Consider the following 20733-nt stretch of genomic DNA (forward strand, 5'->3'; position numbering starts at 1 on the left):
CAATCACCAACATTAGTGATGAAAAGCAGATGCACGACTACAAATATCGTATTTGTTATCACACACAATTACGTATGATTGGTAAGAAAAAACTCTAATACACGAGCAATAGTATATATGTAACCAAACACGGAGTTTCGTATATCATGACTAGAGGCACACCCGCATATATAACCACTGCTTTTGTGATTTTTTTCTTAATATGAAGTTTACACATTGTATTAAAAAAATTCACCTCAACATACACGTTAATCTAAAAATAATAATAACACAACTATCATTAACACCTTCAAAGCAACATCAATTACATGATATATTACAAAATACAATGCAAAACTTATAACACCCTTCAAAAATATTTGTTGTAAATAACCAAACATAGTACTTTAAATACAACGCAAAATTCGGATACAAATATAATACTTATCTAACCTATGACCAACCCCAAACTGTTGTAAGAAGATACAACATGAGTAGCGATATAGGGTATAACAGATAACCCACATACCCGGTCCAAAGTGGAAAAATTGTCCTCGTACTTGTGAAAACGCCCATCACGCTACATATAATCAACACAACTAGAACCTCAGCAGATACATCCCATGGCAAATCTCTTATGTAGACCGTTAACAGAAATGTTGTCAAGCTACTCATGTTACTCATGAACACTCCTGAATATATCTATAATTTAAAAAAAAGATGAATCAGTAAGATCGAATTACTTTCGACATCAGTTATTTCATTTACAAGTTTTAGAAGGTAAACGCGTATTAGAGATAAATATGAAAAGGTATAAAATTATTATTTAAATTTTATCTGGCTTTTTTTTATTATCTCTTATTAAATAGGAGACTATACTAATGAAATGTCACTGTATATATCCAATGGTAACACATAATGCAACTGTGGTGAATTCTCACAAACCCTAAAAGGCAGTGAAAAGAGATTAAGAGTGAGTAACCTTAATAAGAATATAGAAGTTGACGGATTGATGAATAGACGAAGATACCTGAGAAAGAGTTAAAGAAGCTGCGCGTTGAGTCTTTTGGCTTGCTGAATTGATCGTTGATAAGAGACGAGGTATGTTTATGGCACATGGTATTATAATGTATGGGATAAGGAAGGAAGGGATATTTGCCTCCGTAGCGAAACCAGAAACATTCATTATGAGTGGAAGTGCGACAATAGCCGTCACAGCGGTCCCTAGAAGTACCAAAGCCAAAGCCTCCAAGTAATCCCAAATTGAACTCTGATCATTAAGATTATCCTCCTTGGGTATCAATGCTGCTTGTTGTTCTTCATCTGCATCCTGTATCTATACAAAAAAAAGGCAATTTAATACCTAATAACTATATGTTTATATGTAGTGGTGGATGTAAATATTTTGGGTTGGGTAAAATTCGAATTGGCCAGATTTGGGTCAGGCCAATTCGAATTGAAACAACGTGTCCAATAACAAAAGAAATGGTTGCTTATGTTTCCTGAAATAGAAAGTCACCGGTTGTGGTTTGGTGAAGAAACTGAGAGGGTTGTAATCGTTCTTGGAGAGTGATTTCCTTGCATCTTTGAGCCATTTTGTTAAAATCCTAACAAACTCATCTTCTTGAATAGATTCGTCGCCAGAGATATCAAGTTGATCCGTGACTCTTTCTACAAGATCTTCGCTTATTTTTCCATCTGCTTCTATCTGTATTCCTAAAAGTAGAGTTTTCAACTCAGCCTTGGTAACTTTACCGTCATGATTTTTGTCAAGTTCCTTGTGCAGCCTGCACATCAATATTTCACTCCATTATAAGGATCTTTTCTAATTAATTCCAAAAAAGAATTAGAATTTTGAGACAGGTACAAACCCTTTAATTAGCTCCACATTTGCTTTACCGTTTGTGGAGAGTAGTTTTAATAATTTGTTCTTGACAAACTTTTGTCTCACATAGTCAAATCTTCTGTTTTGAATCCAAGGTTGGAACATCTACATGTGAACCGAAATAATTAGTCCATTGATTTTTTTTTTTTGTCACAAAAACAAGTCTCATGCACTATAAGAGAATGCGCTTTCATCGACGGACACATCTGTTGAAAATCTCTCTGTGAAAGTGGTAGTCGTTGGAAAACATGGTGTGGGTAAACAGTGGCGAAGCTTGAGATTTCCGACCGGGGGGTCATACGTATATACTCAAAAATCTCTATAAGATGGGGGGTCGAAAACGTATACACCCAAAATTTTCTATACGAAACTACATACTCTCCACTACTGAGAGAAAAGTTCGGGGGGTCGGCCGCCCCCTCCCGCCCTAGAAAAGCTGCGCCTTTGTGGGTAAATAGTTTCTCACTGACAAACAACTTAAAAGTTTGAGATGAAATCTTATCAATATGTTATGTTGGACATTTCTGTAGGAACTGAGTTCGTGTTGATCCAAGCCAACAATGGGTAGCAACAACCGAGTTCCTACAGGCCAGAAGTCGGTAATTACCACTATTATTTACCGTCACTAATAGTTGGTTTTCTAGTAGTGATGTCATTTTCTACCAAGAAAATTTACCCGAGATTTTGTTTTGCTTGAGGGAAAAGGCTAACCTGATACACAGCATAGGCAATGAAGAAACCTAACGAGAGGATGAGAGTTAGTAGAACTATCACTCGTGTTACTGAGGCCGAATTGATGATTTGCGGGAGTTGAAGAATGAGAAACGGTATCATTGACACGAGCATGAGTCGTGCAGTGTAGCTTGTTTCGGTATCAGTTGTAAGCCCATATGCTAAAACGAAACGAAGACATACGAAATCAAAACCAAAACTTTACTTTTAGGAGTAAAATGTTTACAAATTTTGATTGCTTGTTTGTATATATGCAACAAATTAAAGCCAATTAAGTACCTGTCAGTTTCTTTATATATGATGGTTCTTCATCAAAAAGTTGTGGTAAATCCATGGTGTCATCATCATCTGCAAGATCATAATTTCCAAACACTATAACAGACGGCCAAATAAGTGTTAGGCTCATGACTGCTGTCCCTGCTAGCACATTCATTCCCATTGCAGCACTAAAATATGCACTTGTGTCATCGCTAGCTGATAATCCCATTTCTGCAAAAATAATATGATCAATTGTTCAATATTTTGTTCATATTTCTTTTCCTTGTTTAATTCGGTTCTTTTTTTTTTTTTTTTTTTTTTTTTTGAGTTTTATGAAATAAGTCATGTCTCTTTTATAACTAGTATTAAATAATTACTTCAAAATGTCAGATTGAAAATGGACAAAGAAGTTGAATGGATGAGGGAATGTAATAGACTAGGTAATGGAATGGATCATTATTCCATATCTTATTTGGTTGCCATGTAGGAATGGAACGAATCATTATTTCGTGTTGTTTGGTAGGCAAGAAATGACGAAAGAATAAAATCGATGGTGAGTGGCGGTGGTGGGTGGTGATTGGCGGCGGGCGACGACGGCGGTAGTGGGTGGCGGTGGTAGTGGCAGCAGCGGGTGGTGATAGCGTGTGGCGGAGGTGGTGGCAGCGGCGGCGGGTGGTGGCAACAGGTGGTGGCGGTAGTGGGTGGGGTGGACGACGACGGTAGCGGTGGGTGGAAGGCGGTAGTGAGTGTGGGCGTTGGCGGAGGTGGGTGGCGGTGGTGGTGGGTCGTGGTGGCTGCTGTAACGGGTGGTGATGGTGGGTGGCGGAGGTGACGATGTTAGCAGTGGTGGGTGGTGGTGGCGGTGGTGGGTGGGCGTCGGCGATGGCGGAGGTGGTGGCAGAGGTGGGTGATGGCGATGGTGGGGCGGTGACGATGGCAGAGGTGGGTGATGGCGATGGCGATGGCAGTGGGTGGTGGCGACGGTTGTGGGTGTTGGTGTTGTTAACGAAGGGTGAAGAGGGAATGCAACGAAAAAAACAAGGGGGATGAAATAATTTTGAGAGAATGAAATGTCTAAATGTCTAATGTAACAAGTGATTTTATTTCATTGACTAACTAAAATTCTTTTATTTATTCCCTCTCAGTGACCAATTCTATTTCGGTTTTTTATTCTTATATACCAAACACTATCTAAAAGAACTACTTTCTATTGCTATTGTTGTTATTTTCTATTGCTATATTGTTGTTGTTATTGTTATTATATATACTCTAACTAGGTTATTTCCCCGTGTGTTACACGGGTTGAACAATTTAAACTATATAATAAATATTTCCTCTAAATGTAAAACAAAGATGAAGACATTTATATACCAAACATAAATGTAATGTTATATGATTCATAATGAAAAAAATAATGTTTTAAAAAATATATGCATTGAAGGGTTGAGTAATAATTGAATAAAGTATAATGTATGTTAACATATAGAATTGTAAAGATATGTATTTAAGAAAATGAACTTTCGTGTGACAATTATAAATTTTGTTAAATTTATTTATTAAACATTTACGACCTGTTAAATAAACTTCTACAAACAATCATGGTGATGATGATAAAACATTCAAATAAATTAAGAAACACACGTGTTTCAACAAAATTATGTAAATATCCATTGAGAGACTTAGTATAACAATTCAACACCATATATAACCAACTTTATAAATTGTTTCAGTAAAATATATAGGATTGACATTTTACCTATAAGTTGAGTGACTAAATTGGAAAGAAAAAACTTTAAGTGGTTTAATTGAAAAGATTATAAAATTTTGTTACAATACTACTCAATTTTTCAAAAAAAAAAAAAGAAAAGAAAAATAATGAGGTGTAATTTTTTTTCATACTATACTCATTATTATCTTCCAATTTAAATTTTATGATCACCATTTTTCTCTTTATCTTTTTTATCCTTATCACCACTAACAAATTTATCATATTAATAAATTGATTTAATAGAGAAAACACAATTAGAGAGTGCCTGAGGAAGTGACATGTGTCCGTTGAACAATTTAAACTATATAATAAATATTTCCTCTAAATGTAAAACAAAGATGAAGACATTTATATACCAAACATAAATGTAATATTATATGATTCATAATGAAAAAAAATAATGCTTTAAAAAATATATGCATTGAAGGGTTGAGTATTAATTGAATAAAGTATAATGTAATTTGTTAACATATAGAATTGTTTTTTAAAAGATATGTATTTAAGAAAATGAACTTTCGTGTGACAATTATAAATTTTGTTAAATTTATTTTTTAAACATTTACGACCTGTTGCATAAACTTCTACACACAATCATGGTGATGATGATAAAACATTCAAATAAATTAAGAAAACACGTGTTTCAACAAAATTATGTAAATATCCATTGAGAGACTTAGTATAACAATTCAACACCATATATAACCAACTTTATAAATTGTTTTAGTAAAATATATAGAATTGACATTTTACCTATAAGTTGAGTGACTAAATTGGAAAAAAAAAACTTTAAGTGGTTTAATTGAAAATATTATAAAATCTTGTTACAATACTACTCAATTTTTCAAAAAAAAAAAAAAAAAAAAAAAATAAGGCGTAATTTTTTTTCATACCATACTCAATATTATCTTCCAAATTTAAATTTTATAATCAACATTTTTCTCTTTATCTTTTTTATCCTTATCACCACTAACAAATTTATCATATTAGTAAATTGATTTAATAGAGAAAACACAATTAGAGAGTGCTTGAGGAAGTGACATGTGTCCCTTAAGAGGTTTCTTTTATTATATAGATAGATATGTTATGACTAAGAAAATAAATTATTTCGTTAACACGTTATACATGTCATTTCAAAATTTTGTTAATCTATTTAGAATAAACCTAATACTTCTAACCCCATAATCAGAATCACGCAAAATTAAACGAGAAACTATGAACAAACTGATTTACTTTTCAATCCGGAAAAACACACCAAACATACGATTGCAATTGCCTTTTTTATACTAAACGAAGCCTTAACCTACTCAAACTCAAATTCCAATCTTTTAAACATTCAAATAAACTACATAAGCATGCTAATAAATAAATAACTAACAAAGTCATTTATTTATTTATTCCAATCTTTTTGCTTAACGTACGTTGCGTACGCTGAGCAGGTTCAACATCCAGATTATTTTCCTTAACATGCAGAATTTTTTTTTTTATCAACATGCGGCTTTTTTATCTTAACATGCGATTTTATTTTTTCCCACATGCAATTCTTTTGTTTTTAACATGTGGACTTTCTTTTTCTTATATACACATGCGTATTTACCTCCCCAACACAAATCCGCATATTATAAACCCAATATCCACATGTTATATCTTCACAACGTACGTTAAGCAAAATTGTTCAATACACCTTCTATTTTAATATATATTGTATTCATATCACATAAATTAACAAACTAGTATATGCTATATTCCCAAAAAAAAAAAAAATTAACAAATTGATACAAGTGGGTGTAGGTGTCATAAAGTCCCAATAATGTGATCAACTCATGTTGATACCATGTTCATTGAATCATTGCACACCAAATTTTCCATCTGACTTGGTCAAAGGACTTGTCACATTCTCTTTTTGTTTATAAAATATATACACTTTCAACATCATAGTTTATCTAAAAAAAGTGATGTAGGAGGATGTGCATAAAAGATAAAAGGCTACTGTTTTTCTCATTTGCTAAAATAGTTAATTTTTTGAAACAATATATGTTAATACATTCTTGGTTTGACCTCTATGTATTCAGTCTAGGCCAGTACTTAAATAACAACTCTTTGTTGCGGTGTCGAAATTAGTGGCGGAACATGAACGAAAACTCAATAGGGTTTGGATTTTTAAAATCGAAATCAGTGAGGGCTAGACTCTTAAAATCTAAATCAGTGGAGGCTAGACTCTTAAAAAATCTAATATTTTACACTAAAAAAAAAAACCAAAAATTTTCGATAAAATTAAAACTACGAGCGAAAAATCGGTTAGGCCGGGGCACCCCCGGGCCTATATAAAGCGACACCCCTATCTAAACTATTAAACTTATAGTTTAAAGAAAACATATACGATCACCTAAAAGCCATTTTTTATGTCGAGGATAGTACTTCTTGTGTAAAAAAGCCACAACGTACACCAAAGTCATTATATATATAGTAGAGATCATATATAAGTATGTTAATGTACAAATGGGTCTTAATATGAGAAGTGAAAAAGAAATTTAATCTGCTTAAGCATGATATTTAGTTGCAAAATGTAAAAAAAATAAATAAAGAAAGAAAGAAATCGTGTATTTACTCTAGTAAGTAATTATGTGTAATTACTCTAGAATGATTATAATTAATCTACTAGTGTAAATACACAAATATCTTTTTTTCAGATCATGGGACTAAAATATATACTTGACAAGATACGAAAAAAATTTAAAAAAAATCTCTTTTTCATAAAACTTATCCAACATTTACTTTTAACTCATTATCGCTAGACCATTTAGACGTATTGTTCTAACTAGCTTGACGGTAAATATTACTTTTACACAAATAACTATAAGCTTTTTTTACCTGCAAATTATATTACTTTTACTATAATTTTGCATAAATAATCATAAATTATTATCTCTTGTTCATGTTTGAATCTATAAACTCCCCTTATAAAAGGTTTGTGTTTTTACCAAGTGCGCTAGCATAGCATTAACAATTATTTTTTACACGCTACTAGTGATTTTTTTTTATCATGTATTGATACACATGAAAATCCATAAAATTGAACGAATTCATGAAAACGAAAAAGAATTAAACTTCAATTATATAAATGTATATATCCTATCCATATCACGAACATTAAGTAAGAATGGTTTTGCATTTACACAAACCCTTATATAATAATCCCTACTATTGCTATTACTAAGGGTGTAAGGGGTGCTCACCTCTTAGGTGAGTCCCCCCTCTTACACGTAACCAACCAGAAAGTGCCACGTCAACTCCCCTCTAACACTCCCCTAATACCTCTTTTTGATGGCGCCACTCCTCTATTAGGTGAATTGGTTTTTTATTTAAAAAAAAAAAAAAAGCATTGATTGGACAAGGCCTCTCTCTCCTCCCTCTCTCTTCGGTGAGCCGCCACCGGGAACACCCCCTCTCTCTTGGTCACCGCAGTGATGGCGGTGTCTTACCAATCGGGAAAATGGGCCACCGCATGGGGTTGCCGAAGGCACCCCGTGCACCCTAATATCAGATTCATCGCGCACTAGCCATGTGAACCCACCAAATCCACCATCATACCCTCCAATAAAAAATATAGAAAATAACCTACCTACCTCCGAGAAACATAAGTAAGAAATAATAAAAAATAAATAAATAAGATATTACTCGTTTCTACCCAAATAACCATAAAGAAACTACTTCAAAAAAATAAGCCACCTAGCTCCCGAGAAACATAAGAAAGAAATAATAAAAATTAAATAAATAAGATATTACTCGTTTCTACCCAAATAACCCATAAAGAAACTACTTAAAAAAATAAGCCACCTACCTCCAAGAAACATAAAAAGAAGAAAATGAATGTGAGGATATTAACTGACACCCAGTTTTTTTATCAAATAAAAATAAAGATTAAACTACTAATATTCTTCCAGTTAAAAAAAAAGAATAAAAAGACATTCATCATTTTTTACCAAATAACAATAAAGATTAAACTACTTATATTCTTTCATTTTAAATATTAATTAATTGATTTTTGAGTTTTTCTGTTGGTATACAAAACAAGTTGATAAGAAACTTAAAGATGGGAAGAAATGAAGCTTACGAAGGATGAGGTACAGCAAAGGGAAGTTCGCAAGAATATGGAACAACCCGGCACCAAAGATACCCGGTCCAATAAGGCTGAAGAACTTATCCGACCCGTTTGAAATATAACTTTGACCCACAGACATCAAGTATTGATAAACCACGATCAAGAAAAGTTTTCCCCAAAGACCACTTGTGCATGGCAAGAACCCGTATTGAGGTTCACATGTTACTTCAGCACCTTCTGTGTTACCACAAAAGCCCATCAAGATAGCAATGAACATAATCAAGCTTCCATTTTTCATGTATGTTTTCATCGTGTTTCGAGCTTTCTTTCAGCTTGAGTGGCTAGTTGGGTTGAGTTAATTGTCAAGAAAAAAGATTTTAGGGGTTCTAAAAGGTAGTTGGTTCGGGTCGGTCAGGTCGATAGAACAAATGAAAAGGGCTAGGATTGAAGAAAGATGACGATGAAGATTCAAGGCTTGGAGAATCTTGAGGGATATTTGAATGGATTTGTTTGAACAAGTGGTTTTATATATAAGACAAAGGTCGTTGCTTGTAGGAAGGTCGCATACGTTGAATTGTAACACCAATTTGTCAAATAATAATAATAATAATAATAATAATAATAATAATAATAATAATAACTAGAATTGAGACCCGCCGCAATGCGGCGGTGATTTTTTAGTTATGACTAAGTCGATCTAGGACTCGCACGTTATGTTAAACCTGACAAACGGGAAAAATAGACGATGTAAAAACATTCACCCACACACGCATGTTGCGTCATGTTAACTCGCAAAATTTAGAACGAATCGTAAAAAAATTAAACAAAAGACGCACGTTGCGATGTGTTAAGGCACAAAATTTAGAACCAAGCATAAAGCGAAAAATTTGTGGAAAATGAAAACTGTAAAGGACCAAAGTTGAAAGTAAAAAAATTTGTGAGGATAGATTGCAAAAGATAAAAAGTTTTGGGTTAAAAGTAAAAAAACAAATAGTTTCAGGTTAAAAGTAATTTATGAAATACTTTTGGGTGAAAAGTAAAAAAATCAATTTTTTTTGGAAACCCCCAAAGCCAAGGTTACGACAACCAGATGCATAACGATTTTTTTCTTTGGAAAACCCCCAAAGCACACGCCGCGTTGCGACGGGGCGTAAAACGGTGTCAAATAGTACTAATGTCACACAACCGTTATCGACCACCAACACGACTCGACCTAGGGTTTGCGTGTTGCGACGAACCTGTCAAACATGGAAAAATAGAGGTAAAAACGTTGAACCACACATGTACGTTGCGTCGTATTAACTTGCAAAATTTGAAACAAAACATAAAAAGTTGAACCACACTTGTACGTTGTGTCGTATTAACTCGAAAAATTAAGAACTATACGTAAAACGAAATTTGCCAAAGATGAAAAGTATAAGTGACAAAAGTTGTGAAGTTGAATTGTAAATAATGAAAAGTTTTGGGTTAAAGTTAAAAAAACAAATTATGTAGGGTTAAAATTGCAAAAGGTAAAAACTTTTAGGTTAAAAATAATGAAAAGTTTGGGTTAAAGTTAAAAAGAAAAATTATGTAGGGTTAAAATTGTGAAAGTTAAAAACCTTTGGATTAAAACTAAAAAAGGAAGTTTTTTTTTTTTTGAAAAACTCACAAAGCATATGTTACAAGTTGTTATGCACAAAAAGTTTGCTTATTTATATATGGAATAATTAGTAGCAACTAGGGTCTAGATGTTTAATTACCAGCGAGGTGGCGGGATTTTTTTTTCTTTTGTAATATGAGATTTCACTGAAGTTTGACGACTTATAAAACAGGGAAAATGTGTTGGGAGAGGCTCGAACTTTGACGTCCCCTACAAAAGTGTGGTAAACAAACAAATTTTAAATAAAAGAGTAAACTTCCGTTTTGCTCCCTGTAGTTTGGTTACGTTAACGGTTTTTGCCTCAAACCTTTAAAAATAACCATTTTCCTCCAATAGTTTGCTATGGTTTTTCCATTTTGCTCTCCGCTTCTAATTCCATCCAAACTGTCTATCTTTCCATAGGGAGTAAAATGGAAAAACCATAGCAAACTATTGGAGGAAAATGGCTATTTCTAAAGGTTTGGGGCAAAACCGTTAAAGTGACCAAACCACAGGAAACAAAACTGAAGTTTACTCTAAATAAAATTTCTATCGAAACATACATACAAATTAGAACGCCGAACCCTATAATTAGGGTTTTATAAAACATTTTATACAAATATATAGATATATATAATTAAAAACAAAACTGTATTAAAAATAAACAAATACAAAATCAGTAGCATATATTTGACCATGCTAAGTTTTGAATAAAATTATATAGAAACCTAGCTAGATAAAATTAAGAATGTTGTAAAGGTTATAAAACACTATATATTTTAAGAATTATAGGTAAAAAACAATGCATGTTTAAAGATTAGATTATTATTAAAAAATTCAAGATGAAAACTATGTGCCTTTAAATACATTTCTAACCAACGATGTACCTTCCACAAGGCATGTGGCCTTCAAAAGGGTTAAAAAAATCAATGAAATTTTAATTTGAATTCGAAACCTAGACCCAAACGCTTATTGTGACACTCGTTTTAGCACTTCGTTAACAGTTATTTACAGTTCAAGCTTGAGTAACAAGTTTTTATTAGAGAACATGTCTAGTTGTAAAAATAAAATGAAGAAAAAAAAAAAGAAAATGAAAATCCCCAAATTCATAGAAAAGAAATTCATTCCATTCGATCTTTCCAAAATCTAATGTATAATAGTATAGCATATATTTTAACAAATAGTTATTTACTTGTTTTTTTTTAACTGCGAATAGTTATTTACTACTGCTTAGATATATTTGGAGAGAATATATTAATAGCCCATTTATCAGGAAAATATCAAAAGTTTGGGTGGAATAATATAACTTCAATTCAAAGTTGGTGTGAGCGGGTGGGATGACAACGTGATCAAATAGGGCTGCTAGTAGTTGGTAATTATCATTTTATATTTTTTATATTGTTAGTCCCTCCGTACTCGCAGGTTATATAACGCCAACACTATCCATTGCATCTTATGGCGCCGACGAACACTGCCTCAGTCGGCGTCATGCAACGGGTATGGAGAGGCTACGCAGAAATTATAACGGGACTTGGGTGTTGGGGTTTGTGTTGATCTTTTACACATATATTTACATATACATGTATGTATAATTGAAGGGCTTATATAACCCCCTTCCCGCTACACACTCAAGTTATATAACCCCCTTCTTGTCACATAACCCCCTTATGAGGCTTGATGATATGTGTATATGTAGCATGCTAAGGCTATGAGGTGTGGATGAAGCCCTATGGGGCTTTATCATGCCACCTAGGCTCCATGTCATCGCCATGTCAGTATGGGGGCTTTATCATGCCCCCCTTTAATTTAGAGGGTGTGGATGGAGGCCCGTGTCATGATTATCTAATTATTTTTTTATTTAAATATTTATTTTTTAACTAGAAAATAAAAACAAAACACAACTTCGTTAAAAAAAACACTAGATAATTTCATTTAAAAAATAAAAACACTACATAATTTCATTAAAAAAACACTAGATAATTTCATTAAAAAAAAACACCACATAACTTCATTTAAAAAATAAAACCACTACTCGTCGTCTGTGTCGAGTCCTCCTTGTTCACGATAAAACCATAGGTGCTCTGTCAGATCGGCTCGAAGGTTTTGGTGTGTGTGCCTAGCCCGTATCTTTGCTCGGATATCTTCTTTCTCAGCGTATGTTAGTATTGGGTTTGTCGGTTGGATACTTTCATCATAGCTTTCTCCACAAAATGCTCTACCAGAGTCCTCCAATATCATGTTATGCAAAATGATACACGTATACATAACGTTTCTCATTTTACTTTTTTCAAGTATCCTCGAAGGCTGGGTGATGATAGACCATCTTTTCTTTAACACACCGAAAGCCCGCTCGATGTCGGCGTCATGCAACGGGTATGGAGAGGATACGCGAAAATTATAACGGGACTTGGGTGTTGGGGTTTGTGTTGGTCTTTTACACATATATTTACATATACATGTATGTATAATTGAAGGGCTTATATAACCCATTCCCGCTACACACTCAAGTTATATAACCCCATCTCTTACACATTTTGGCACTTGTCACATAACCCCCTTATGAGGCTTGATGATATGTGTATATGTAGCATGCTAAGGCTATGAGGTGTGGATGAAGCCCCATGGGGCTTTATCATGCCACCTAGGCTCCATGTCATCGCCATGTCAGCATGGGGGCTTTATCATGCCCCCCTTTAATTTGGAGGGTGTGGATGGAGGCCCGTGTCATGATTATCTAATTATTTTTTTATTTAAATATTTATTTTTTAACTAGAAAATAAAAACAAAACACAACTTCATTAAAAAAAACACTAGATAATTTCATTTAAAAAATAAAAACACTACATAATTTCATTAAAAAAACACTAGATAATTTCATTAAAAAAACACCACATAACTTCATTTAAAAAATAAAACCACTACTCGTCGTCTGTGTCGAGTCCTCCTTGTTCACGATAAAACCATAGGTGCTCTGTCAGACCGGCTCGAAGGTTTTGGTGTGTGTGCCTAGCCCGTATCTTTGCTCGGATATCTTCTTTCTCAGCGTATGTTAGTATTGGGTTTGTCGGTTGGATACTTTCATCATAACTTTCTCCACAAAATGCTCTACCAGAGTCCTCCAATATCATGTTATGCAAAATGATACACGTATACATAACGTTTCTCATTTTACTTTTTTCAAGTATCCTCGAAGGCTGGGTGATGATAGACCATCTTTTCTTTAACACACCGAAAGCCCGCTCGATATCTTTTCTTGCTGACTCTTGTTTTTCTTGAAATACAATCTTTTTTTGTCATCTGGACACGAGGGACTTTTTACCAACGTCGCCCACTCGGGATAAATACCGTCTGTGAGATAATAGCCATATTTATACTGCACGTCGTTTGCATAGAATGAAGTATCTGGTGCAACACCGTCTATGACATCGTCGAATAGATTCGAGGTCATTAAAACAGTAATGTCATTGTTCATACCAGCCATGCCAAAGTACGCATGCCAAATCCATAAATCTTGAGAAGCGACCGCTTGTAATATTACGGTAGGACCATCGTGGTCCCCACGATGATGTTGCCCTTTCCAAGCGGTTGGGCATGCCGCCCATTCCCAGTGCATGCAATCAAGACTTCCCAACATTCCAGGAAACCCATGTAAGCGCTGATGGGCCTCGTATAGAATTGGAACGTCGGGTGCGGTTGGCATCCTCAAATATCGTCTCCCGTACAGAGAGATTACACCTAATAAATTATTGCTAATTTAAAAATAATAACGACGTAAAAAAAATAATAAATACTAGTGTTAATAAAAGTTACCATCACAAAAATTTTCAAGAGACTCACGACACATTCTTGACGACATCCTTAAATACTCATCCCACGCATCACTCGATGTGCCGTACGCTAGTTGCCTAATTGTTGCCGTACACTTTTGTAGTCCAGAGAAACCAATCTTGCCACTTGCACTTACCCTACGCGTGAAAAAAAGGGATTCGCCCGCAAGATCATTGGAAATTTTAACGAATAGTCGTCGGCTCATACGAAACCTACGCTTAAACTGATCATCATCGTACACGGGAGTTTCACAAAAATAATCTTGCACTAGACGTTCATGAGCAGCTAACCGATTCCGTTCAATAGGCGATTGTCTGGTACGCGATGCAGAGGATTCGGCTTCTTGCAAATAATTAATCGCCTCCTGCGCCATGGCGATAATCATATCATCAAGAACACCGTCGGATGACGAGCTTGAAGAAGACATTTTTAAGTTGTGATTGGTGTGTGTTTTAGTTGTGATTGATGTGTGTTTTGGTTGTGATTGGTGAGTTTTTAGTTTAGAATTGGTTATATATATAATAAAATTAAGAATTTCTTTTTTTTTTTAAATTCGACCGTTTCACAACGGTCATCTTTGACCAACTCATACTCGTTCAACGCGTTTCAGCTCGCTACCACCATGGCGGGCCTTCAATGGCGCCCCAGCTATGGCGCCGGGGGTGTGGTCGATGGCGGAGGGGGGGCGCTATAGGCGTCCAGCTGGCGAGGGGTGGCGCCCCACACCCTCCAGCCTAATATACACATGTAGAGATATATATGTAGTTTACGATGTGCGTCATGTAGCTCGTCGTTCTACATATATTTTTTAAAATTTCTTTTATTTGGGTAAAGATTAGTAACATATAAATAAATGTAAGAAAACAATTTAAAAAAAAATTGTTTGGTTGATAGGGGTTCTCTCAGTTTGTAAATCTCACGTTGGTTCTCATTTGATCTTAATCCATGACTAGGAAACAAAAATAAAAATTTCTTATCCCACATGACTCATGTCTGAAGCAAGAAGGTAGGAAACACATTACAAAAAGCACCTTACTACACAGGTTTAAGCGGAAAGTAATACTGAGTTAAGATCCAATACAAACCTTATGTTATCTAAAAACAGTGAGAGCATATTATGAATGTTGATTATTTGAATCAATGGCTAAGATTTATTACACATCATCATTAACATTTAATGTACTCCTTTTTTTAACGTCAAATTTCTTTTTATTCCTATCGTTTGTGGGACTTGAACCCAAAACCTCCCTCTCCCAAGGTGTTTAAAGGCTTTCATTTGCCAATGGCCCAGCACCCCATTGATATGTAATGTAATACTTTATAATGAGATTTATGGGTATTCTTGTCATTTAGTTATTTTCTACTAAATACTAATTCCATCAACTTTTAAAACTAGAATAGCTTTCATATACATTATCTTTTCAAAATAACTAGGATTAAGACCCGCCCGCGTTGCGGCGCGGGTACATCGTAAACAGTGAATGGATTAGTCCAAACGTTATATTATGCATTAACCATATGAAAAACACATTCGACGTATCCAGTTGAAGTCAATGTAACCTGTATAAGCATTGTGATTGAATCAAACGTAAAGTAAATCAAATTCATATCGAACAATCATAACATATTATATGTGACCCAACTCATACATAGAAAACGTAACGGTATGAAGGAAAATCTACACATGTAATCGAAAGGGATTAATTAGAGCTTTCGAAAAAATGGAAGAAAAATAAACTATAATTTGACTCCACTTGGTTCGAAACAAACTTTACGAAACATACATAAAATAAACACGAAAACATATTATATTTGACCTGAATCATTTCCCAAAAAAAGTTTACGTCGAAACGTAGAACAACTTGAATTTATACCGAAACGTACATAAAAATATGCACGTAAAAATGGTGTCTTTAAACGAAAATGTATTATATTTGACCTAACTCGCCTATAAAAAAGTTTACGTCGGAATGTAGAACAAATCATATTTATACCTACCCGTACATAAAATATGCACGTAAAAAATAGTTTTTGAGTAAAGGAAGTATAGGGGTAAATCGAAACAAAATATTAGTAAAAAAATTAATAGGTTAAAAACGTTCGTAAAATCATGCCAAGTAGCACCAATGCCACAACGGCATCGACTCTCAACATCGTAAAAATAAAATAGATAAATGGGAAAATTACACTAAACGAAAAGCAGACTTAAAATCGTTTAACCACGCACACCCGTTACAGTGTGTTAATTCGAAGAAATTAACCAGAAACGTAAAATGTAGAAAATAATAACTTAGTCGATCTAGGACCCGCCCGTTGCAGCGAACTTGTCAAAAGGGAAAAAATGGACACGTTGCGACGGGTCTGTCAAATATGAAAAAATAGAGAAAAAAACGTTTAACCTCACATGCACGCTACGATATGTTAACTCGTAAAATTTAGAATGAAACATAAAACGAAAAACTTGTGAAAGATAAAAAGTATGGGGGACCAAAGTTGTAAATAATAAAGTGTTGTATTAAATTATAAAAGATGGAAAACTTTGGGTTAAAAGTGAAAAATTACAAGGGTTAAAATACAAAATATGAAAATATTTGGATTAAAAGTGAAAGCATGGGATACTACACACAATGCAACAAGAAGTTGCTAATTTATAATATATAATAAAGAATAAAGAATTAAAAAAATCACCGTTCATTCAAGTTTCTTTTTATCATACATAAATTATACCACAAAATTAATATGAGTATAATATGCTTAATTATAGGTTGTTTCTGATGTTATATTTGCCTATTTTTAACCATGTATTCTTTTACCACCTATTATTAGCAGTAGTTTTCTATATGCATACATACATACATACATACATATATAATCATGCTATATATATATATATATATATATATATATATATATATATATATATATATATATATATATATCTGATTGTATGATTTGAGCCGAGGGTCTCTCTGGAAGCAGCCTCTCTATCACTGGGATAGAGGTAAAGTTTGTCTATATCTCACCCTCCCCAAACCCTAACAATAGCTTAGCTACTTGTGGGATCTACTGGTTCGATTGTTGTTGTTTGTATTGTTATATTAAAAATAACTATTTTTTTTTAAAACAGCTACAACAATCTGCTTTATAACTGTACTAGTTGTGTAATTGTATGTGTCGTAAAGAAAAATGTATTCTGTTGGTTTTTAAATATATATAGTTATTTTAGGTGTAAAAGTTATGTGCTGATATTAAGCCCTTATTTGCAGAAGAACCTGTTATGTGCTAGATAACTAATTGGAATGTACTATTATTGATCTATAGAATATTAAAAAGCATGAAATTAGTGATTTCAACATGTATAATAAAATACGAAAACACCCTTGTTAATGCTTTTAAGTTATGTCATGTGTCCCATAAGTATAGTTTTTATACTAAATATGATTTATATATGATCCTAAATCAAGTTTTACTTATTGTAGGGTAAAACTTAAAGATGGTGAAGATCTCTATCATATTAATCATCAAAGTAATCAAGTAACATACAATGAGATTCCAGGTATATATATATAAAAAAAGAAACTGGAGTTGACTATATAACTGCATCAACTCATTGCTCTAACAAACTCAACCTTTTACGTATATACTAATATGCCCTCTCAAGCTAAACATGACGCAACAATGTTAAGCTTCGACCAAAGAGTGTCAAAACTAGACGAGGACAACCCCTTGGTCAATAGATCTATAAGTTGAACAACAGTAGGCACATAGCAAATACAAAGAGCCTGAGCCAAAACCATGTCACGAATAAAGTGCTAGGTAATCTCAAGATGTTTCGTATGCTAATGAAACACTGGATTGACTGCAAGATAAGTAGTGTTAATATTTTCACACCAAAAAGTAGGTGGACATGATGAAATAATGTGAAGCACGTGTAAAATGCGTAAAATCCAATGGATCTTTGGAGCAGTATATGCCAAGACGTGATACTCTGCCTCCGTACTAGATCGAGCAAGAGCAACGGAGTGTTATCTCTTAGAGTTCCAACTAATGGAATTGGGCCCAGGGAATACCGTTGATTATCAAGGCAACCAACCCAATCAACATCAGAATAAGCATATATATAAAGGTAATCAGATCGTCGAATACTCAATCCATGAGATATCATGCCCTAAAGATAACTCAATATACGCTTACTACAACCCAGGGATGATCAATAGGTGTTTGTAAGATTTGCGGCACCTTGCTAACTGCATAAGCAATCTCAGGTCTAGTCATTACTAAATAATGTAAAGCACTAATCGAACTCCGATATAAAGTGGGATCGACAAAAGGAATACAGATACGACGAGAAAGTTGGTGTCTAGAGGAAATAAGAATAAATAAAGGCTGACACTCTGCATGACCTATGTGTTGTAACAAATCAAGCAGATGGCATTGTTGGGAGAGATGTTGAACTTCATCAGTAAAAGTAGCATGTGTAACCAAAAAGTAGGATAAAACTCCCAAATCCTTCGGTGTAAACTGAGAATGCAAGCATTTAATCAATATAGTAACGAATTCAGAAGAGCTTCCGGTAATAATAATATCATCCACGTAAACCAAGACATAGAACATAATAGAATCTCGACTACAAAGAAATAATAAAGTATCAGTGGGAGAACCCACCGGAAATAAGAGAATAAAAAATGGAAGGCTTAATAGTAGGGGTGGTGGTAGCATGAAAAACAACATGAGAAGGAAACCAACAAGACTAGAGAGTATGATCACGAGAACGGGTTATCGTGGGATGAGTTGGAGCAATAAAAAGAGGAGGAGAAATGGATGAAGGAAAAGGAGAAAAAGGAACGGGAGGAATAAGCCCTTATAAAAGAGCTTATTACATAAGTTTAAAAAAAATTGTTAGAGCATTCACATCCTAACCATCAAATTATGTGAGGAGGGGTTTTTATATTATAAAGGGTATAAAAAGTGGTTGTGAGTAGAGGAGAAAGAAAATGTTACTGTTCATCTGTATATTTGGGGGGACACTGTTCACCCGTTATAATTTTTTAATATATTTTGAAAGTGGTTGTGAGTGGAAGTTAGAGAAAAATGTAATGATAATATTATTTAATTGAAAGGAGAGAGAAAAAGTATTTGTTTTTAGTGGAAATATATTGATATAGGAGTTGTTTTTTAGTGGAATGTATGTATAATTTGATGGATTGGATGTGAATGCTCTTAGAACCTTTTATTTAAGAATGTAAGTGTTGAAAAAAAAAAATAGGATTTTTACATATATCCCCTTATTAAAAGTCTTTATTACATATTTACCCAACTCATAAAATTAGTTACATATTTCCCCAATTTTAAGTAAATTACCCAATTACCCTTATTCCTAATCCCTTTCTTAAAAATTAATCTAAAACACGTTTCCCCCTGCTTCCCGTTTGCAAACCACGACAACTTGTTTTCTAAATGTTATCAAACAATGTATGCAATTATTAGATTATATATGATATATGTCAGATTGAAAATCTAAACTTTTTACAAACATTAGAATTTTGTTAACTAATTAAACCAAAATATTATATTTTATATATAGGGTATAGAAAGGTGTCCGTACATAAAAAAATAATATATGAAATTGTAGCCGGTAAATATTAAAGTAGACAATTATTTTTACAAACATAAAAAAAACTAGTAAATGATTTTAACTAAATAAGTCGTAAGTTTCTTTTTTTTAAGGCGAGTGTGATACCTGTGTCACTTCAACCATCAAACAAATACCAAACCAATGAAATATTGTATTTCATACTTGGAATTTGTATAAATATGTGTATCGTTTGCACATATCAATTCTTATTCGATTTCAAGCTTTAAATCGCTTTCTGGAAGGTTATACGCGCACTGATGCGTGAATATAGCCAGTTTAATGCAACGAACACTCCGAAATAGTGAAATAGGCTTAACATACCTTAAATAACCTTTACATAACTTAGAAATAAGTTTTGGAAGGTTTGGTATGTTGAAATCAACTTTGTTCGATCGCAGGGACTAATTGTGTCAAACTGCGAAACTATACTAATTTGTATAGTAACGAACGTTCCAGAACATGATCATAAGTTAAACACACCTTAAATATCCTTTAGATAGCTTAGAAATAGGCTTTGAGGTGTTTGGTGTGCAAAAATAAACTTTCTTGATCAATAGGGACTAAAAGCGTCAAAAAGTGCACAAGTTTGCATTTTCGGGCATATTTTCCGTTCTGAATACATCCGGACATCCAAAAATTTATGTAATCATTAAAATATTTTATTTTAGTGATTGGCATGATAAAATTTCATTCGTCGCTTAATTTGGATCGTTTTTGCGTTCGTTATGACTTCCGTCGTAATTAACCGAATAACGCAATCGTACGACCAAACGAACCGACATCCGAGATATTTTTGAGCATGTTTTGAGTTCCCTATACTTTAACTTCATTTTAGAGCCTTGAAATGAGGTTAACGGGGCTTAAACGTGTCAAAAATGAGCCGAAATCCAAGATTCTGAAGTGCAGGGACCTGTTTTGACAATCTGCC

General features: G+C 33.7%; 2 protein-coding genes across 2 annotated transcripts; both read right to left on the minus strand.

The window, feature by feature from the left end:
* Positions 1-263: 263 nt before the first annotated feature.
* Positions 264-9225, minus strand: LOC110924797 (sodium/calcium exchanger NCL2). The gene is made up of 7 exons (XM_022168790.2): positions 8734-9225; positions 2876-3085; positions 2576-2757; positions 1851-1969; positions 1499-1766; positions 1010-1315; positions 264-681 (listed from the first exon to the last, which is right to left on the minus strand). The coding sequence occupies exons 1-7, from the start codon at positions 9029-9031 to the stop codon at positions 433-435; spliced, it is 1632 nt and encodes a 543-aa protein (XP_022024482.1). The 5' UTR covers positions 9032-9225; the 3' UTR covers positions 264-432.
* Positions 9226-13260: 4035 nt separating this feature from the next.
* LOC110898642 lies at positions 13261-14597 on the minus strand. Its single transcript, XM_022145461.1, has 3 exons — positions 14153-14597; positions 13572-14077; positions 13261-13458 (listed from the first exon to the last, which is right to left on the minus strand). The coding sequence occupies exons 1-3, from the start codon at positions 14595-14597 to the stop codon at positions 13261-13263; spliced, it is 1149 nt and encodes a 382-aa protein (XP_022001153.1).
* Between the last annotated feature and the right edge of the window lie 6136 nt (positions 14598-20733).

Source organism: Helianthus annuus, chromosome 15, assembly GCF_002127325.2.
Source record: "Helianthus annuus cultivar XRQ/B chromosome 15, HanXRQr2.0-SUNRISE, whole genome shotgun sequence".
Taxonomy (NCBI): domain Eukaryota; kingdom Viridiplantae; phylum Streptophyta; class Magnoliopsida; order Asterales; family Asteraceae; genus Helianthus; species Helianthus annuus.